The 23,720-nt window shown below is 33.0% G+C and overlaps 1 protein-coding gene across 2 annotated transcripts in view; it reads left to right on the forward strand.

Moving 5' to 3' along the window:
• Positions 1-23,720, forward strand: part of LOC115880028 (GAS2-like protein pickled eggs) — a 272,661-nt gene that overhangs the window by 112,424 nt on the left and 136,517 nt on the right. For both annotated transcript variants that reach the window (XM_030897139.1, XM_030897140.1), the window contains exon 3: positions 21,911-21,981. In XM_030897139.1, coding sequence (XP_030752999.1) covers positions 21,911-21,981 — 71 coding nt within the window. The remainder of the gene's footprint in view (positions 1-21,910; positions 21,982-23,720) is intronic.

Below are 23,720 nucleotides of genomic sequence, written 5' to 3' on the forward strand. Positions count from 1 at the left end.
CGCGGGTTTGCGGGATTGAGATTTTGGTGCGGGATTGCATTCCCTATGTATGTCTGAGTGTGCCTACCAGTTTAAGATGTTGGAGACTAACAAAGCGATTTACACTTTACTGACTGCTGATCTAAATAACCTTCGTGTAGACAGGGATTACCAATTTCTAAGGTTTTTCAACCAGGGGATTATGAGCCTTTTGCCTAAGACCTTTCCCTGGAGTATCAACTGCAGCAGACCATATCTTTTTTTGGTTCCTGATTGTGTGTCCTAGATAAACTCAAATTTGCGTTAATTACCTTTAATAATGACCAATATTTCGGCCTTCTTTTGAAGCATTTCTAAAACCGTTTTGCTGGATACGTGGTCCACCCAGGAGATGATAAGAATTCGTCTGTAGAACCCCATCTCAAAAGCTTCCATTTTCTTTGTGGACGCTTCCGTCAATGTCCAGTCTTAATTTTGTTTACAAATTAAGATCTCCCTTGAAGACTGAAGATTTGGAAAAGAAAAATACTGAGGAAGATTTTTGGAGGAAGGAAGATAGACAACATATGGACCAGAAGAACAAATGAAGAATTAAAATAACTGTCGGGCACCGAGTATAACGGGAGTAGCAAGAGCACAAAGAGATGGCTGGGATAAATTTAAAGAATGGCCTAATCAAGAGTTCCTAGTATGATAATAAAACGTGAAATAGGTGGATAGAGAAGGAGAGGTAGACCGAGAACCAGATGTTGAAGAGAACTTGAGAAGGATAAGAGTGGATGGGTGGAGAATAAAGGCGAAACAAAGAAACAAATTGAGAAAGATAACCAGTCAAGCCTTGAGCATTTTATGCTTTTAAAGCTGTTATGAAATATATAATTCTCTATGCGGCCATCTTATTTTGCACATTTCACATTAATCGTAGTACCCAAATATGTGTAATTAGTTACTCTTTCATTTGGTTGATTGTTTATTACAGTTGACTGGGCTGTATTTGTTATATTAGTAGTAAACAACCTGTATATAGAATTGAAAAACAAATAAAGTCATAATTCAACGTTAAGCAACGATCTGCCCTTAAAATCCAACCCTGACAACACAGTCGATGTGATCTCGAGCAGCGGAACAGGCGCCAGTTCACTTGTTTTTCTCTTCCTTATAAGGCTCTAGCTGGCCGCGGCCTTGAGGTGTGGCGTAGAGGTCGTCGCAACATATACATTATAAAAATCTGACCCAGCTTCCAATGTCAAGGTAGACATTATAATAAATACACTAACCATATGATTAATTTATTTTGGATTGGACTTGGCCTTAAGAGAGTTTCTATTGTAAATTCTATAAGGTTTGTATAAGGAGTTATAAGTTATATTTTATAGGATATTGAAAGTCTTCTAAACAGTCTAAAAATAAAAATATAACTAGTTTAAAAAAAACTCCAGAACAGTTGCCACACTCCTAAAACTTAAAAACATAATAGCATCAAAAATGAAGAAACCAATATCATACAGACTTAGGCCTTTGACAAAAGCCAGTATCTGAGACGGTTTTACAGAGGTTAGTTCTCCATCTTCGATATCAGTCGTACCAAAGTTTGTGGAACGAATGGTTGTCGCCTCGGCGTACTCACTGATGATATGTTTCTCCATTTTCCCTACAGAATCTGCATTCGCCTTTATTACTTAGCTTCAATCTACTGAAATGTTCATTGAGAAAAGACAATGTTCTGTTAAAAACCCGTGACAATCTGAAGATTGTTCTTACTGAAATCAAGGTAAATCTTTGATGTTTCCAAGTCTTGAGAAATTTCTTCAAGTGTCTTAGATCATTGAAAGATTACCATTACAGGTTATGGACATGTCAACTTCCATGTTCTTGAGTTCCACTTTAAATTGTTTCCACGTGGGAAACAGAATGGTTCTGGTCCAGTTATTGGGATGTTCGCTCTTTTTCTAGCTAGATCGTTTGCTATTTCATTACCTTCTATCCCTTGGTAGGCTTGGACCCAGAGCAGGAGGACTATATTTTCTTTGTCTAAAAATGATAATGTCTGGAAACGTTTTATACATTTTTAATCTTTAATCTTTCTTAATTAGTCTTATTTTTTAACAATTGTTACATCAATTTTTCGTAAATGACTAGAAATTGACCTCACCAAAATTCAAAAATCAATCCTCGCCAAATAATCGACTGTCATTCTTCAGCCGTATATACATTAGCGTAACTAGCAATTTATCCTGGGGGGGGGGCTGGGAGAGCCCGGGGTTGAGACCGGGGGAGGGGGGGGCTAGAGCTTTTGTTTTTTTAAAAATGAAAAATAATTAAAAACACACGTTTTTTTTGAATAACACGTTTACATGAATTTCTTTATCAATAAATTTCATAGACTTGGTTATCAAACCGTGTTCCCGTAGATTACTTAAATACCTACAAATTTTCTAAAAAAATAAAAATTAACACATTTTTTGAACACAACAAAATAATATTAATTAAACAAAACTAGAAAACGTCATTTTTACTGCATCAAAAGCAAATAAAAATTAATACGTAGCCAAGAGTCATAATTCAGGATTTCTCTGGGGGGTGCCCAACAGTATCTGGGGGGAGGGGGGGGACCGGCACCCCCAGGCACCCCTGTAGTTACGCCAATGCGTATATAATCGGTATAACTTAAGTTGGCTCGAAGATTCTTTTGTCATTCTATATAAAACAATACATAAAGGAAATAGAAAAAAATACAATAATCTTATATAATTTAAAATAATTCTATACCGTTGTCAATTATTATTAGCCTTGTATGTGTGGCAATGAACGGTAATAGTTTACGTAAACTTCGCTATCTTAAGTCATTCATGATGGAGGATAATTGTCATAGAGGAAGAGTCATTTTAATAACTTCATGTCGCTGTAATTCATTTATCAATTTCTAATTAATTTTTACATTGGTTTAGTATCTAAGCGTATTTGTTCTTTTTAATTTTATTTTTTTAATTTTTTTTGTAATATAATTTGGATTTCATTCTATGATTATTAATTTTGATTAACGTTATATTTTTTGCTGTTGTTAAAGTATCACATTTTCCGATAACTTGTATCTATCGTGATACAAGTTATCACTTACTTCAATACAAGTATTGAAGTAAATAAATTTTGTGCTTCTTTAACATTTTAAAACAGCAAAAAATATGACAATACCTAATTAAAATTCTGTTAAAGTTCTGTTCTGTTAAATATGAAAACGAAATTATATTACCATAGAAACGCAATTTGCGAGGCAATTTGATTTTTACGAAAAATTCAACTGTATTTTCATTTGCTTTTTTTTAATTTTCTCTAAAACGGTATGGAAATATAAACTTGATCAACCATTTTGGAAAAAGCAAAATTTTTTATGAAGAATCCATTTTTCTCAAAATGTCAATAATAAAAAAGTTTTTTTTTCCTCTTGTAAAGACAATCCGGGAACATACTGTAGAACCCCTAGTTGGACACTATACCGGGTGCGTCTCAAAAGTGGCTCACACCCTTTGAATAAGAAGACTAAGGAAGGAGCATATCAAAAATCTTAGGTACACCGCGATGGGCCTCAAATATGGCCGACTTAAATTCCGGTTTATCAGTGTCGTTCTAATTTTATTTAAAAAATGTAAAACTATGATGTAGGGTAGACGTGGGGTAGACTCAATAATTTGTTGTTTTATTTGACGTTGTGAATAAATGTTGGTAGTTATTAAAATTGTTATAAAATATATAATTCTAATAAAAATAGATAAGTTATAATAAGTATTTATTAACACAAACATCCGATACGCTACTGAAGCATGTAAGTCAAATTAACGTATCTAAATTCTTTGACATCTAATCTTTGACAAGCAATAAATAAAAGCTAAAAATGCAAGAAAAATATATAATTTAGTTAATTTAAGTGAATTTCATAAATGATCGGTTTACTACACGTATGTATATTATATAGTCACTTACTAGCGAAAAGTTGTTCCATTATTTCACTCAATTTTTGCCGAGAGCTACCGCACGCTACACAACCAACTATTTTAGAGTCTTTTTCGATAAATCGCGATAGTGTCACTGTTAATTTAAGTTCTGCCACAATTTCCATCTAGATTTACTACCTTTATACAACTATCAGTAGTAGAAGAAATAATAAATAACATAAAATAAGCTCCGTAAAGACTGACAAATCCACAAAATTTCAAATCAAATTCAAATGTGTCAAATGAATCGTCAAACAGAACTGTCAAGGATCCCCACCCTAGAGAGCTTTTATGGTGCCTTTTCCGCCCACCATGCATGAATACATGGATAGCATTATGCTCCTTCCTTAGTCTTCTTATTCAAAGCTCACACCTATAACTTTTTTATTTTTTAGATAAAAAATCGAGATTTGGTATATTAGTATATGACAAAAATTAGAATTGATTGACTTATTCAATTGTTTTCTGCCACTTCCTGTTTCACTGGAAATTATTACAACTTTTGGTTTTTAAATGGTACCCTCGGTGTTTTGTTGCTTTATTCGATAGAAAATGACACTTTGAATAGAATGACTATCATGCAATAAAGATTAAGAAACTGCAATAAGCGATTCATAACGACAATTTGGCTCGAAATACCAAGTGTGTGGTACCAAATTATTCGCAAAAAAATGCCTTTTCCAAATATGCTAATGAGCCACCCTCGTTCCATTTGAAAAAATTGAGATATGATTAAAAATACGATTTGGGCATCTTTTAACCGGCCAGTACAAGACACGAATAACATTAGACGATCAAATCTATTTTTCCAAGGCTCCTTGATTAAAAATTACTGTTTTTAATAGCCATGGCACTCTAGATTAAAATTTAAAATTCAATTTTGTTTTAGGCAAAAATGTCAAAAGTTGACATAGTTATGTCATTCTATTTAGAAGTCATTTAATTTTAATTAGAAGTAATTTTTAATTATATTTAGTCATTTTGAGGGTGCCATTTAAAAATCAAAAGTTGAAGTCATTTCCGGTGAAACAGGAAGCGACAGAAAACAATTGAATACGTCAATCAATCCTAATTTATGCCATATACTAACATACCAAATCTCGTTTTTTTATCTGATGAAATAAAAAAGTTAGAGGGGTGAGCCACTTTTGAGACGCACCCGGTATTTTCCATATTTTTATATATTATTATTAACTAAAAAAAATTTAGAACAATTTTTTTCTTATCGCTGAATTTTATAACTCGCATTATAGTCTTTCGTAGAAAAACGTAAACATATGAAGCTGTTGATTTATGTAATTTTTTTATTACAATAATTCTCCAAGCCCTCCAAAAAAACCACTCATGTTAATTGAATAAGATTTTAATTAAATAAAATTCCAAATATTTCACCTTGTCAACTTTAATTTACGCACAGATCGCTATCTCTTGTATAAGGCGCTCGAAATTTTCTTTAGACTCGACGCCAATGTGTTTAATGGCATATTAAAATGATGAAGCGGTAAAATTTTCAATATAAATTAGTTTACCAAGATTTTATCTCATATGGAATTAAGATTTTTTTTAATAAGATGGCTCGAATATCAGTGTTTAGATCAGTTTTTACCTGCTTTATTTTATTGAAAATATATTGATACCTATTATTGAAAATTGATGGCTAAAGATATTTTAACTGTTTGCTATTGGAAACGTTTTCATTAAATTTATTCTTCCTGCGATGAGGATCCCTTTGAACAGCCCTTTGAATAAAAAATAAAGAAAAGTATTTTAAGTTAACGTTTCCTTTTTTCTGCTAAGACCAATCTGGATGAGGCCCACTTGTTTACGCGGAATCCGAACCACGGTCCTCGCCCATATCATTATCAGTGGCCTACCGACTTGGCGAGTGTCTAAATCGACTCTTACTCACGAGATATCCTCTCTCATCCGGCCTCAAAGAGCAAGAACAAACAGCACAACAGAGTTTCCAGACGGTCACCTGGGCATATACTAGCATCGTATAACGTCGCTTAACTTTGGGGGTCTATCGGGAAGTGGTTCGATGTAGCCTATTGTGAAATTATATATTTGAACAAGTAAGATCTATCTTTATTCAAATTAAATTTTACAAACATGAGTGTTGATGAATCTTAAATTTTACTTTATTTATTTTTAGTATACTAAAAGTAAAACTAAAGTCAGTAAAAAAGGGACGGAGGTAAATAAATATCAATTGTTAACAATAATAAAAATGATTGATGGGACCCGTTTTAATAAAACATTGCCGAGTACATGTCTATTTCGAGTGTTTCTTAGATTTAATTATAGATCTATATCTTGAAGCATTTTTTCTAAAATTGTTCCAAAAAATTCCAAAAATATACTTTTTAATATATGTATATATGTATAGGAATCTTCGGAAAGTTCCTCAAGTGTTCTTTGGTAAAACATTGAAATTACAATAATTATTAACTATTATATATCGCTAAAATTACAATAATTATGAATGATCCTAATTCAATATAGTCATTTATTTTTAACTAAGCTAAGACTGTTTTTTTGTATCTTGCCTGGCGCCCAAAGATATTTAAACTCAAGAGATACAACGATCCATTCATAAAACGCTCTAAAACTTCATCACACATTGGTTTGCGGAAATCAACGAATGCGAAAGAGAATGGACAAAGAAGGGAATAGGGTATCGGCGCAACGGCAACAATGTAGTTGTTTACAAAGATTAGACGGTTGAGGTCATTAATTTCCAGTGGCGTGCAGATTGGCCGACAGTATTTTAAGAAAATTAAAAAAATGAAATATCAAAATTTGAGGTGTCAAGTTGCAAAACCCGCCCCAAACACGTTGTTTCGAGATAATAAGCAAAAACTGTTTTAGCAAATGTTTGAAGCTTTAATTTACAAAAAACCTGTCCACTGAGAGGAATCATTGTTTTGTATCTCGTTTTTCGAGAAATAAAAATGAATATTTAATTTTTAAACAGAAAAAACACGAAAATAATTCGGATAAGGCGGATTTTGTTGCAGTATGATGCATATTACGGGTGTTGATACAATATGTTGCGGACTCGTGTGGACTCGACCTAACCTAACTATATGTCCCGCCCTCATATGACCTTAACATCGCATTAAAGAATAGACACCGTAATGATTCATTCGAACGTTCGAAAAAAAACGAGTTTCACTGGAATGGCGTAGTACATACGAGAACATTCGAAACCTTCTCTATGCACCTAATGATTTATGGACTATTCGAGAAACTCTTTAGCTGTGGGTATAACAGCCGGCGGCTGGAGCCTAAAGAGGACAGAAATAAATAGACGAGTACAACAGTTGACGCGCTAAATTCAAAATAAGTTCTTTCAAGATAAATAATCATAAATCGTTTGTAAATAGTTCTTTAAGTGTCTTTTTAATCGTTATTGTTTGTCAATTAGTGTTAAATAAATTGTGACTTTCTATCCACACGGAACCGACGAAAAACGTAACAACATGATCAAGAAAAAACGGCGTCAGCGATGGCTATAAAATGAAGAACGATGTCCTTTTATATGGGAAATGTCATCGATCATTTCCTAGCCAACATACGGTATTTGCATCCTAACTTGTTTTATGAAATATACTATTTTATTAAAATTAAATAAGGATTATAATATCTTTGCTGGCGCCCAATACTTTTAGTTTTAGTGTGATTTGGTTTCTTCCAGAAATTCAAACGTACTACCATGACAGCTCTATTGATGAAAAGCTGCCGTACGCAAGGGACAATATAGCTTTTTAGATAATATTTTTTTTATTAACTAAATTTGCTACACCTTCAATAACAGACCTTTGTTGAAGATCGTTCAATTTCCTACAAGAATATGTATTGACGTTTACAACAACACGCTGATTTGTTAGAAAGGAATAAAATAAAAAAAAATCCCGTGTTATTTAAATGGGAAATAGAAAATCACGAGGAGACACCTCTTAATATTAATATTAAGAGCTCAAACTTTCGTGAACGATATTTTCATCGTAAGTAAAATAAAAAAATATCATTTTTTTTGTACATCCTATTCCACATAAACGAAACACGAAACGGTTTTGTAAGGTACACATTCCGGACAACAATATATTGTTTATTAATATTAAACTTAAATCAGAATATGCATCAAAACTTCCCAGAAATACTCTAGTCTCATTTCTGTATAATTTACATTATATTTTTGCTGAAGCAGATTTATTTAGCTTTAACCTTTTGTCATCGTATAGCTTCCTCTTGTTATTTGTGGAACAATGAGTCGTCGTATGCATAAAACGATCGCGGTACGACTAATACAATGAAGTATGGCAATTTCTAAAACAATGCTATCTTAAAAAACGTGCCTACTACGACAATGCTTATTATTACTGTCATTTATACGGTCTAATTATTTTCACATAATCATTTGTAGAAAATTGTGTGTCGAGTTCTATATTTTTTCGTTGAATTGCTTGAAATTATTTATATAAACAAGAAATAATTAACTTTTTAGGTGGTCTAGAGATAGGTACTAAGAAAAACATCATCTTACTTCTTACTGTAAAGAGTGTGCCTTTATTAACAAATTATTTTAAAATTTTACAGGAGAACTAAAAAACGGAATAGAGTTAGATTTAAAGTAGCATAATCAGCTTAGTTTTAAAGCTAATAATTTCTGAACTGTTAGTAATTTGCACGAAAAAAATGCAATTTGCATTTTTTACATTTTCTTCCTTTGTTCTTCTTTTTTCGAAGAACATTAATTTTTTGCCATTCAAGCAGCAATTTTTCATGTTCAACTTGTGTCAAAACAAAGGACATGGGGCTATGTAAAATCCTTGTTTATATATTCTTAAAGTTGTTCAACCGACTAGACAAAATGTGCTGCCAACTGGAGGACAAATCGTGAACCTTTCGGGGCGGAGTCAAAAATATCGATTATTTTCGTTATTTTCCTCAGAGTAATGTAATAATATAGCCCCGGGTTTCTGCGAACTTTAATAATGATCAGCTGATTAAGAAATTTAAACAAAACTTTATTTTATTGTAAATTGTGGATTATTTTTGCCTGTTATTTTAAGAATTCTAAACCGTATTAACAAAGAAATTATTATTTCGATATGTTGGTACATTATTTATAATTTATGATAATGCTAATTATTGCTGTTAATTAATATTTAAAAAAAAAGTTACATACCTATTTTAATTTGATTTAATGCAGGTTTATAAAAGAATCATTTCATTCTTAGATTATTTTATTCTAAATTGAGTGCTTTACGAATTTTACGATATTTTTTTGAAAACATAAAACTTTTTACATTTTTGATGCCAACTAATTGGTATGGGAATTAGCCAAGAAAGAAAAGAATTGGCTATAACTTGTAATTTTTCGAAAAAAAAAACATATTATACCTATATCGCTGAAAAGCTTAAAGAATGGCGCTTTTTATGAAGTCATGGCCAACTAGGATTTCCATTTAAAAAAAAACATAATGTTTGTGTCATATGTCAAAAATGACAGGCTTTAGAAAAAAAACAGAAAACACAAACTCATTAGGTATGTGATTATCTACAACTTTTATCTGAAAACTTTTTGTCTAAAATACCATATGATCGAATAAAAACGGCGTCAGCGATGGCTATGAAATGACGATCGATGATATTTTCCATATAATTTTACATATAAAATGACAACGATCTTCATTTCATAGCCATCGTTGACGCCGTTTTTATTCGATCATACGGTAGATTATAATGGAGACAAGTTTTAAAATAGCCAAAATTTGTGTTTTTCGAAATATCTAGTAAGCCTTGAACTTCTCCGAAAAATCCGAAAGGCGCATATTTATGACCCCACAAAACTGCAGTTCTTTCCCCATTTAACCGACTCTCTATCTCCAGTAGTTTCCGAGATACCTATAGAGAACATCGTAGGAAACTCATCCTGTATAGTATTTAGAAACTATTATTTTTATTTGACTAGATTAATTTGATTAATAAGACTCGATTAATTTAATTTAAAATAAATTTGATCAGATTTTTTTTCGTATATTCTACTACCAAAAAACCAAAATTATATGATAACGCACTTTTCAACGAAGTTGAAGGAATATATGGCGCGTATCAGCGTATCTATCACAATACTTAATAGAATTACTACAATTAGAAGAAAAACAAAAAGAAAAAATACCCAAATACCTTCACCTACTACCCATCTACAAAATAAACGAATATAATCTCTTATAAAAACACGACACAACTCTACTTCTTGTATTTTACACTGGAAAAATTATAAACTTACTAATTAACCAAACAAAAAGAAAAAATAACCAAATTATCCCTTCACCTACTACTTAACTACAAAATAAATAAACTATAAAAACACTACTAAACTATTTCTGGTATTCTACACTAAACATTATAATCAAACTTAATAAAATTAAACTAATTTTACACTACAACCACAACAACTATAAAGAAATAAGAACATTTTTTAAAACTAGAAGAAACAGAACTTCGATACGCGCGACCAGTATAATAGATCAAGAGGACAAAGAATATAAAATACTCTTAAAATGTGCATTCAGAAAGAAAAAACATCTCGAAAATTATCTAAACAAACATTTTTTTTTCTTATCAGTGAAAAGCATCGGCCTCGTCGGCCTTGCGGAATTTGTCCGGTATTTACAATGTGGTCGAATTGTATAATTACCAGCTTTTATAGCATATCTAATAGACAAAAAGTATCTGGTCGATTAGTAACCAATTGGCACAGTCCGAAAATTATCGATTTTTATTTTCTCTGTTTTTATTGGTCGCTTCAAAATTCAGAGTAACAAAAAATATTTTTCTGTAGTAAAAGACTGTGAAATACGCCCCGCCATCTGGTGCTTTACATCCATAAACATCTTAGGTTGAGCTACTTTAAAAATTCATATACAAGGGTAAAATGTATAATGTTTAGAAGGGGGGTTATCCACCGCGACCTTACAGATCTATTATGTGTTCCTCTTTCTTAAGTTATAACTCATCATACAGTCTCAGGGCTTTAACAAAAACCAGTATCTGAGACGGCTCCACAAAGGGCAGCTCTCCATCTCCAATATCTCAGCCGTACCAAAGTATATGGCACTAATGGTTGTCGTCTCGATGTACTCAGTGATGAGGTGTTCTGGTGTTTTCCCATTTCCCCGCAGAATCTGCATTCGCCCTTGTTTCTCAGCTTCAGTCTACTGAGGTGTTTGTTGAGGAGAGGAAGTCCTGTTAGAATCCTCGTGAAAATCTGAAGTTTGTTCTTCTTAATCAAGGATCTTTGATTTTTCTGGGTCGTCATTCCAAATCCAATATTTGGTTGTATATTAGTAGTTCAGTCATTGGGGATCAAAAAAGGGGCCTGCTTGGAAAAAAGTCTGGAAGTTTTGAAACTTTGCAGGTTTAAGGTTTTGGGGCCCCTAACTAAAATCCATAAAATGCACATTTCCAGATTTGCCGCCGGCGCCGCCATCTTGCCAAGATGGCGCCCGAAATCGATATTTTATAAATATCTTGAAAACTATGCGTTTTTCGTAAAAATTTGAAGAGAGAGAAATTAAAGAGAATAAAATTTGCTATAAAAAGGCTCTATGAAAATTTTCTCGAAAGCCAACCGTTTAGGCACAAAATCCCTGGAAATTTTACAATTTTGCGTAAAGTATGATATACATATGTATAGTCGATTTTCCGAAATCAAATGTCGATTAGGGTTCACTAAAACTAGTTTCAGTTTAGTTTCTTCAATTTTGTCATAAAACAGTGGCGTATAATTAATTTGTTTATTATAATAATAATTAATTTATGAATAATTAATTGTCTTGCTGGACCAGCATTCATTGCGAACTTACCACCAGGTTCAGCATTGGTCTGGTTGTACCAAAGATGCCGAAGAATGGGGTTGAAAGAAAACAAAAACAGGCATTACTCCAGTCACAACGTTGACAGATCCAGCTCCAAAATCCCTATTGGCATTTTTATCCTATAAATGCAAAACCAACAACTGGTGGTAAAGCCTGCGGATGCAGAAAAGCTGGATTAAAATGTTCAATGATTTGTGCATACTGCAATAGGAAATCCTGTGACAAAATCACTGAAGTGTCACTCGACGAATCCGATGAAGAGGAGTTGGACTTGCCTGTAGATATCCCTCTGGCGGCTAAAGATGGAGAGTTGGACGCATTGAGAGACCACTCTGATGAGCCCAGCACAGCAGACACGATCGACTTTACATCAATGAGCCAGGTCCGTCGGGCTTGTGCAGATAAGTTAAAGTTTTTAATTTACCTAGTGAAATAGGCCTCCGGGGAGACCACGTTAGAATAAACGCGTCATGTACTTTACCCCTTGGTGGTGTGGAAACAAGTACACATTTTCAATAATTAAAATTAATTATTCATAAGCGAATTAATGATACGCCACTGTTTCATGACAAAATTGAAGAAACTAAACTAAAACTAGTTTTAGTGAACCCTAATCGACATTTGTAAAATTTCCAGAGATTTTGTGCCTAAACGGTTGACTTTAGTGAAAATTTTCATAGAACCTTTTTTATAGCAAATTTTATTCTCTTTAATTTTGCTCTCCTTAAATTTTTGCGAAAAACGCATAGTTTTCGAGATATTTACAAAATACCAATTTTGGGCGCCATCTTGGCAAGATGGCGGCGCCGGCGGCAATCTGGAAATGTGCATTTTATGGATTTTAGTTAGGGACCTCGAAACCTATAAATCTGCAAAGTTGGAAAACTTCCGGACTTTTTTCCAAGCAAAAATCCCCAATGACTGAACTATAGGTATCATAATTAATTTTAAACTGTTAATAATTGCGTTAGATTCAATACCACATCAAATTTAATAAATTTCGAGACAGATATTAAGGAAATGGGTAGATAAAGAGATGGGTAGACAAAAAACTATCGTGGAAGAAATCGAGAGTGCCCATCTGAAGTGGTATGGACATGTGAGAAGGATGGATAACACGCGACTGTCTCAGAAGATGCTAAACCGGCTTCGACAAAAGAGAAGGAAACGGGGAAGACCAAATAAGAAACTGGATGGAGGGTGTGAAGAAGGCGATGAGCTCAAGGGATCTGCGTGACGGAGATTGAGATGACCGAAACCGTACAACGTCGAAGGACGTTTTAAAAGCGATTCTTATATACAGGGTGGTCCGAACTGTATTCCGGAAACTGCGGGAGCATATTCTGCAGATAAAAAGAAGTAAAAAACTTCTTATAAATGTATGTCCTAAAGTGCTTAGTTTCGGAGATACAGGGTGGAGAAGTTTCATTTTTATTTCGATTTTTTCCAAATAATTTGAAGTAACGTCAATATTTGGATGAAAATTCGTGTCTGTTAGTTTTTTGACATGAGAAATTTGATTTTGGTGTCACTATGACTCCTATTTGTAGAGGGCGCCACTTATAGGTGTTAAACTGTTTTGAAGAGTAATAAGTTTTTGCCCGTACCTGTATAGAACTGCTGAGTGCAAAAATATACATTTTCGTATTTTTTTACGTTAAAAATGTCTCTCTCTCTCTCTCGAGCAACCCTTCTCGAGATATTTAGAATGGGAATAGTCAATACATGTCATTATTGACAAAAAATAAACATGTTGAGTAGATAGTTAATTGACTAAAAAGATAAAATTGGAAAATTTTTATTTTTTTAAATTAATCATAAAATTTTCTTCGAAAATATGATGATTGATGATGGTTTGGCACAAAAACATTTCAAATTTATGATTTCCGTCGATTAACTATTTAGTCAACATGTTTAATTTATGTCAATGATGACAGGTATTGATAATTTCGATTTCAAACATCTCGAGAACTATTACTCGTAGCGATTTTTATTAAGAGACCTTTTTTACGTTAAAAATGTCGTAAATGTATATTTTTTTAATTAGTAGTTTAATACAGGTACGGACGAAAAGTTATTACTCTTGAAACCAGTTAAAAATATGTAGGTGGCGCCCTCTACAAGTAGGAGCCATATTGACATCAAAATCGAATTTCTCATATCAAAAAACTCCCAGACACCAAATTTCATCCAAATACTGAAGTTACTTCAGAAATTATTTGGAAAAAATCGAAATAAAAATGAAACTTCTACACCCCGTATCTCCGAAACTAAGCATTTTAGGTCATACATTTATACGAACTTTTTTACTTATTTTTATCTGCAGAATATGCTGCTGAAGTTTCAGGAATACAGTTCGGACTACTCTGTATATTAACTTACTATAATTTTAATACAGGTACTCCTAAGTGTCAATATTTGGTATGAAAAGTTTAATAGTTATTTATAATATAGTTATCAAGATATGTTTATGTTGTGATCACGATGACGTAGAGGAACATTTTTTGGATATCTGATATACGTAAATAATAATAAAACATGTTCTTAAGTAGTTTATGTAGTTATACGTCTTGTTTTTATATGACAGTTTGACATTGCCTAAGTTTACTTTATCATCATCTAGACATGTTCATAAATTCTTTGAAGTGTCTATTTTTCTTGCAGATAACATTGTTTTGTAAATCAGATAATAAAAAAACACCACATCTATTTTTGACAATCAGTTATATTTATTTTGTTACAAAATTTTACAAACTTCTTTGAAATTATCTATAAATGCAGACAAGTAAGTATATTTAAAAAATATACTTCTGTTACAACAAAATTACTAATTTATTAAGGCATTAACGACTCTTTATTATGTAGCATATAGAGTTTAAGAGTAATATAGTTTAATGGTTATGTGGGGAGGGTTTTCCAGGGGTTTCCATAAATTTCTAAAGAAGAAAACATTCGGCCAATGTGTACTACCACTAATGACCTTAAAACGGATATTATGAGAAAACTACAGGACGCACAACGCTCAATGGAACGAAATATGCTGGGAATAACCAAGAAAGACCGTAAAAGAATAGAGTGGATACGACAAAAGGCATATGCCATCCACAGAATCAAATCCCTCAATTGGCAATGAGCAGGACACATGACAAGAAGGGCGGACAACAGATGAACCACAAAAATTACAGCATGGTACCCACGAGGAATTAGGAGACCTATAAGAAGACCAAACCTGAGATGGGACCATGACATCAGGAAATTAGCAGGGATAACTTGGACCCGCATAGCCAATATAGACAACTATGGGCCCAACTAGAAAGAGAGTAGGTATCTAAATATGTGAGGGAGGCTACACCATAATTTGAAATGGTTGAATATGTTGAGAATGATGATGACGAAACTAAACACACCGGAAAAGTCTAGGGACATTACAATTTTATCCAGCCATCGTCAGTAATTTTATTATTTGCATTTCTGATATAATAAAATTAAAATAAACAAATAGTTTACAGGACGTATTGGAAATAAAAATGCGAAATTTACCGAATTTTTCAAATTTACCTTGATTTTTATTGAACTCAAAAAAATACATCTTTTTTTTATATTCTAAACTGTGAATTAAAAAAAAAGATAAAACCATTTTTACTTAATAAAGGGTATGGCCTCCTCTACTGTTCATTACAGCCCTACATCGTCTCTCCATGCTCCTGATCAGGCTGTCGATCTCCTCTTGAAGTACAGCCTGCCACGCTGCATTCACGGCCCGAACGAGATCCCTACGAGTTTCACGAGGCATACCCATTCTCAAAATTCTTCTTTGGACCGCGTCCCATACGTGCTCGATGGGGTTGAGGTCAGGAGATTGTGCCGGCCAGGGTAAGATGTTTAATTGATGAGCATTGATAAACTCATTTACCGCTCTGGCTGTATGAGGCCGTGCATTGTCATGCATGAGAATGAAGTTTCTCCCAAAATCATTGGCATATGGTAACACAACAGGCTCAAGAATTAAATCACGATATGTGATTCCTGTTAGAAACCTTTCAAGAAAAACGAGATCGGTTTTTCGGCCTAACTGGACTCCTCCCCAGACCATAACTGTTCCACCTTGATAAGGGTGCACTTCCTGAACATGATCCAACCGAATAAGATTTCCCGGTTCTCTCCATACCATAAGCCTTCTCGAATCCGGATGAATTCCAAAGCGTGACTCATCCGTGAAGAGAACATTGGCCCATTGTTCATTCGACCACTGAACATGATCTTGAGCCTACAAATATCATTTCCTCTCGTTAAGGGTTGAGCTCTCCAGGGGCGTCTGCTTCTTAAGTTGACCTCTCTTAATCTATTGCGAACAGTGTTAGGACTAACGCTTACATTATGTGTTTCCTGGAGAATTAAACTAAGCCCTGGTGCTGTAAGAGTCGGTCGGCGTCGAGCATTTAATTGTAAAAAATGATCTTGCTGAGGGGTAGTAATGCGATGTCGCCCTGTGTGCCTTTCAGCAACATCACCACTTTCACAGTAGCGTGCACTTAATCGCGATATTACACTTTGCGTTGTATTTAATGCTCTAGCTACGTCGATTTGGCGCATTCCAGCTGCCATACCCATGGCCCTTAGCATTTCGTCTCTGTTAAGATGTCTACGCTCCATAATGTCGTTTAATACTAAACAGAGTTATTTGAATGAATTCTGGCCAGTTATCATAAAAACATAGCCAGTACAGGTTAAATTCGAACAATTGATGCTAGGTGCTTTTTATACATTTGACAAAAAATGCAAACACTTCTGCAAATATCCCAAATTTAGAAATAACTAGTGTGACTACTTCGTTTCAATCGAAGTAGAAAGAATCGGCCCACAAATATGTGGTTGTTTATTCAAAACATTTATTTTTAACTTTAATAAAATGATATCCCTACATTTTTACGGTGTGTGTATGATGCATACGCAAATAAATATTATCTATATGTTACGAAATAATATAGTTGTTAATGAGTCAGATCAATTACTGTTAACAATTAAGTCAAAGAACTTTTTTCTGTTCATGTCTGTTACAACTGCTAGTAATTATTATGGGTGATTCAGATTTTCAGATCATTTAAAAACAAATCTAAACTAAACGATATTTCGTTAGAGTCTTATAACAGCCACAGCTAATAGACGATCAAAGATAAAATATCTCATTGCGTGTTGACAGGTATTTACAGGTCACCGATTTGAATTACAAAAAGATACCATTAACTAGCGCCATAGCCTACTAATGAAAACGCGAGGCGTGGGCATAAGGATAGAAATGGCAGTAAAAATAGTCGATTAATGAGCTACGCAAAACGGATTCCGATAATGACTCGGACAACGGCAAAAGAACAAAATGCAAATGCAATTACAAATAAAACACATGTTTATTTAACAGAATCAATTACAAAATCGGAGAGAACGGACCTCCGAGATGGCTAACCGAGATCGTTTCAACACGCCGCGAGTTGAATGGGGTTGTGAAACAGCATAAACTCAGAGCAATGGAGAATCTAGATACAATAAAGCAGTGTTGACAGGCATTTTCGAGCGAATTCCTTCAACAGAGCCTTAAAAAATCTTCACATTCCTTCAACTTTACCAAAAATTCCAGATCTTGTTAAAAATTACCAAATTTCGTGTATTTTACCTATTTTATAAAATTAGGATTAAAAACTTAAGCTTCATTCAGGACCTCGAAATCAGTGGAATAAATTAGTAGTTTCAATTAGCCGTAGAAGTTTGTTCACCTAATTTTAATGTAATCATTCATCATTACGTCATAATTAGTTGTAGTAATTTTCAATTATCGGAAAAAGTTAACAAACTTTTGACTTTTCCACTGATTATACTTCAAAATTTGCGAGGAATGTCATTTTGGCCTTTGATTATCACCCGTCAAGAAAAATTTTGGTTAGAAATCAAAAGTTTATTGTTTTATAAGGTAAATATTATGCTTTCTCTATAGATACAGCATGGCGCCTCTCATACGCCGCGGAAGCTCCAAGGAGAACGGTAGTTTATATCGAAATAAAATTTTGGCAGCATATGTAGGTTAACTGAAAGCATTTTATAAAAATATATAGAGTTATACAGGGTGTCCCCAAAAAAAGTACATAATTACATATTACATATACATCAAAATTGTGGTTTTTCTAATGGAACACCCTATATATTAATTGATTTTCTGGTTCTAGGAAAAAATAAAGGTGAGTTTTATTAAAGAAGCATATACCTAAAATCTAAGAATTTTGAGATATTTCACATTTTGTGAAAACGAAAAGTAAATTTTAAATTTCGATAACAGCTACCTAAATTTTAGTTGACTATGTATAGCCTGATATTTAATTACAATAAACATTGCATGTTAAACCAAATTGAAATTTGACCCGAAAAGTTATACAGGGTGAGACAAAATTAATATGGAACATTAATCACTTTTAAAAGCAAGTTACTCCTTTATTTTAAATGGAACACCCAGTATATTTTTCCGGCGTTCAATGGAGAATTTATATATCTTCAAAATATTATTAAGGTTGCCTACCCCTCAGACAAAGATGGTCCTAGATATTTTAATTTTTATGATTTTGCGTCAGTGGATCTTTATTATTTGAAAAAATCTAGGGGGCTGGCTGTGTGATATACCTTTTGTTAATTTAAGAAAAATTAACGATTGTGGTGTAAAATACTCAACGGTAATAAAAAGATACACGTTTAAAACATATTTTAATTATTACAGAATTAAAACTAGATATGAAACTATAATTATGTGACAAAAATTAGCTAAAATGAAATGAGATACTCAAAATGGCTTCCTTTCCTGTTAACTGCATAAAACGATTGTCTTTTCAAGAGGATCTTTTCATTTTAAAAAGCGTATGTGGAATTCTACCTCGAAAAGCAGCTACAATAATTTCTCTCATGTTGTCGACAATAATTGGTCGAGTTTTCTAAACACTGTCTTTAACATATCCCCATAAAAAAGAGACTAGATAAAATCTGGAACATTTAAGTATTCTATTAATTGGTGAATGCACACTGCATTCACCAACTAATGGAATCATATCATTTCTTTCTGATGTAGGATAAGTTTGCATTTTCGGCAAATTTCTGAGATTTTTTTTTGTTTTAACTGACACAAAATGATAACTAGTTGTTAAAGTTGGACTAATTAGACAGCTATGTTGAAGCAACGTGAGACATATCACAGCCACCTAGATTTTATCAAATAATAAGGACTTACTCAGATCAAATCATGTAAATGAAAATATCTAGGAAAATATTTGTTTGAGGGGTAGGCAACCTTAATAGTATTTTGAAGAGACATGAATTCTCCTTTGAATATCGGAATAATATACTGAGTGTTCCACTTAAAATAAAAGAGTAATATGCTTTTAAAGGTGGCCAATGTTCAATATTAATTTTGTCTCACCCTGTATAACTTTTTGGATTAAGTTTTAATTTGATTTAAAGTACAATGGTTATTTTAATTACATATTAGACTATACCGGGTAAATTCCAATTTAGGTAGCTTTTATTGTAATTTTAAAATTGTTCTTTATTTCTAGAAAATGTTAAATATGTCAAAAACCTTACATTTTAGTTATATACTTCTCTTATAAAACTCACCTTTATTTTCACCCCTCATAGGGTGTTCCATTACAAAAAACACAACTTTGATATGTAACTTTTTTGGGGACACCCTGTAGAACTCTCTATATTTTTATAAAGTGCTCTGAATTAACCTATAGTCTGTCCAACGAGAAGATCCTTGACAGTGATAGATGTGTCTGTCATTTTAATTTCAAAGTAGTTTATTTTATTTTACAAAGAAATAAGTTGGTACAGCTGGAACGCATAGCAGGAAATTAATATATGTATTTAAAATTTGACTGACAACTAACTTCAAATTATTGTGAAAAAAACTGTATAAAACTGAAAAAATGTAATCTAGTTATTTTATTTAATAAAAAACGGTATGTGTTAATACAAAACAAACAAAAACAAGACACCACTGTCTGTATACCAAGACACCACTGTCTGTATACCAAAAAATATAAAAAAGAACTATTTCTTACTTTCAAGCTTTATGAAACTTCCCGCATTTATGATTATATTTATCAATATAACTTATGTATATATACAAATTTGTAATATTCCGCAGGTATAAATAAAACAACATAAATAAAACAAACTATTTTATTAATAATAACACTTACCAAATTTTATACCTCACAGGTTGATTAATTTACTTTAATCTTAATTTTTTTTAAACCAGTACCTTTTGACAGTATTTTTCTGCAGTACTAAAATCCATTATTTACCTATCGTGTGATGTCGATATTTTACAGCTACTCCAGTTTTTAGTATGTGTTTAGTATGGTCTTTCTACCATATTCGAGATGCACTTATCTACGACGAGATGGTATACGAACTTTATTGATAGTAACTTTATTGGTGTATTTGTAAAGACTTTCTGCCTGGGCAGCGAGTATTAACCATAAACTGTGCTCTGGGTCTACAGTTAATTTTCACTCGATTTTCCTCCACTTGACTTCAAAAGACACAAAACACACGTAATAACACGAATCAAAATGCATCATCTTCCAAAACGCAGGGTATTTGACAAAAGTTGACACAAAATTATAACCTATAATTTGACAAGACTTTGACAAGCGGCAAAAATCTAAAGGCGATTTTATACGCATCGGCGTCCGTTTGTCGTTCATCGTTCCGTTAAACCAATAAAATTGAAATACGATCTGTCATTTTTAAAATAAACCAATAAAACTGGTTAAAAACAACAAGTGACGACGCATGACGAATTTATATTTAAACCCATCCATAGTTAACTTATAAATTATTAGAAACTTTTTTTAGTAAAATAAATAGATTGGTATGGGACGTCATCTGCTTTTCTTCTGTCATGGTCTGTCGAAATCTTACCCGAGAAAAAAACAGAGTATACATATGCTCACAAAATTTCATTTCAATACAAACTGTCGTTCTCCTTGGAGCCTCCGCGGCGTATGAGAGGCGCCACCCTGTACAACAGACTACCACAAGCTGTTGCTAGGATATTTTATTAATTTTAATTGTGATTTTTTAGACATTGTGAATGATCGTAAACTAAAAAGTATAAAATGTAATTGAAACCACTAATTTATTCCACTAATTGGGAGGTTCTGAATGAAGCTTTATTTCTGCGGCAATTTTTGGAGAGCGATGTAATTAAATAAACTTTTTATTAAAAAAATAACACGAACAAAAATCTTGTGATAAATACTCGGCATCAGTATTATAAATGTGTTATACAATGTTATACAATGTTTCAAAAAATTCATTGTTTACAATGACTGCTTGAACCGAGAATCATTAATCCTGCAAGACGCCATGATCAGCTGACTTATTAGATGTTTTTCGTTTACCTATTTATTTATTTTCAACATCTAGAACTTTGGTTTAGTTATGGTATGTGTGGATAAAGATGTGCTGAGAGATAAAAATGTATCTATTCATTTTTTGTTAAATGTAAAAATCTTCACTGAATAAATTTCTAGACATTATGTAACAGATTGGTGTTGTATCAGACGTCTTCAAATGACATTAGTGGACAAACAAAAGACAATACATTATAAACTGTAATAGAATTAAAATAGTTAAGAATAAGTAACTACTGTAAATGAACTTAATGAACTTTTCATATCACAGGAAGTTCATTATGTTAAAAATAAACATTGTATGCCGCCGCACTGCGTGAATTCAAACAAATAGTTTTATGCTATCTTATATAGCGGGCATTATTATTTGGTTAAAGAATTATCAAAGACAGGAAGCATGAGTAATCTCTAAGCATATGCTATGAAAAAATAAGACAAAAGAATTATTATTCCAGTTACTTATTTAACCGTTTTTTAATCTTGCTTTGAAGCACTGTGTACTAACTCTTTTGAACGTATTTTATCAAATACATAACTATTCATGTTGTTGCTACATTATTTGTTCAGAAATTTTAATTGTTTTTTTTTGTTTCAGCACGCCAACGCAGTTAAAGCACAAGCCATCGAGTATGTCGAGAAAAAACAGGCGAGAAAAGTAATGACAAGGTAAGACAATAAAATATATAGCCACCAGTAACAATATTATGTGCAGGGCAGGGTGCAAAAAGTCATGATTTAAAAAAAGTAAAAAAAAATCTTTTTTTTAAATTTTAATCGGATTTTTTGGTTTTAATCAATTTTCTATTTATATCGGATTTCCAGTTAATTAAAACGACTCATTTTCAGTTAAAGTCTTATCCTAAATGGCAAAATCTTTGTAACTTTGTTCAATATCGATAATATTAACATTTCTACGCAGCGTGTCGTTTTACCACATCGGTCACCGACATATTTTAATCTCGGCTTGTCTTTCATTGACGGTGGCTATTTTACAATAATTTGAAATACAAGTGCTCACGGATCAATGAATGTAAAAAAGGGTATGCTTATATGGTCCTTAATTTGAGGAGACCGTACTACAGACCGTACTACACTACGAAACCCCATGATCAATGAATAAAATCAAAAAATCGTCCGTTTTAAATGAAATTTGGTATGTCGATAGATTGGACCGAGGCCAACTCGACCCTGTACGACACGTGTCACTGTGACAGTTAGTTTTGACGTAAGAAACGTCAAAAGTTGATGTCGTCCGATCGCGACCAAGTTTGGTGGATAGGCTATGTGAGCGACGGTGCACACGGTCACACCCTGCAAAGTGGGATACGACGTTTCGTTTACATCTTTATCAGGGTGGGACTAAGGATTTGATATTGAAGAAAAATATGAGTCGATTTCGGTCCCCTCGACCCGCGACGTTTCAAACTGATACCTCTAAATGAACGAAATCATCAGGATTTTTCTTAATTATGTAGTTATAGTAGGCTATCCTTGCCACTTTTCCGCTCGCCTGTTGTGTCGCGTATCGTCTAGCGTGTCGTGTCACGACCTTGAATTTTTACCCCCCAGCGCGCCTAATAATAATAATGATTACAATAGTTGAACTATAAACACTAAACATATAAAAAAACTTCTAAGTCTATATACGCTTAAAAATAGAGTGAACAGAGTATCTTTTTGCTGTATTTTTTACTACAGGATAACTTAGCCCGGTCTTACTTGTGTGGGCCAAACAAATAAGCATTAAGCTGTCAAGTTTTTGCCTGCAAAAAAATCCGCCCCGTGATTTGTGCTGTCTAAGATCAATATATCATAGTAAAAACCCATTAATCATGCCCAGTATGGCCATAGTTCTGTAAACTGACGTTCGCTATTCGGGGCAAAAACCATAAAACGGTTTCGGTTTGACTGCTCTGCTGCTAATTTTTTCGTTCTATCGAAAGCCCATTAAATCTCAGTTATTGTTTACTGCCGCGGTTTTTTGCGCGCTCTATATGTTTCGTTTCATATTTTATATCGATCGGGTTCCATATTTGGCTCGAAATTAAAAATCGACTATGCGATTCGGTTTAATGATTTTCCGTTACGGCGATTTGTAATGTAACACTTTGATTTTCAATGTATTTTTTTAATTTTTTTCACTCAAGGTTTTTTTTAATATTATACCATAAGTTTTCATGTAAGCTATTATTATTTTATTAATGAATTAAAAAAAATTGTATGTACACTTTGTGCGAATGTTTGAAGTGAAACAGTTACTAAAAGATATTAAATTGAAGGATTTGAAGGACATTTTTGAAAAAATGTAAAAAGTGTAAATCCGTCTGTCCGCCTGTTTGTCTGTACGTCTGTCTATCTGAGGACTCCATTCGGGTACCTCTATCCACGTGCCGAGTTTGGTTCCA

This window comes from Sitophilus oryzae, unplaced genomic scaffold (genome assembly GCF_002938485.1).
Source record: "Sitophilus oryzae breed Bouriz unplaced genomic scaffold, Soryzae_2.0 scaffold_1604_pilon_pilon, whole genome shotgun sequence".
In the NCBI taxonomy this organism is placed as follows: Eukaryota; Metazoa; Arthropoda; class Insecta; order Coleoptera; family Curculionidae; genus Sitophilus; species Sitophilus oryzae.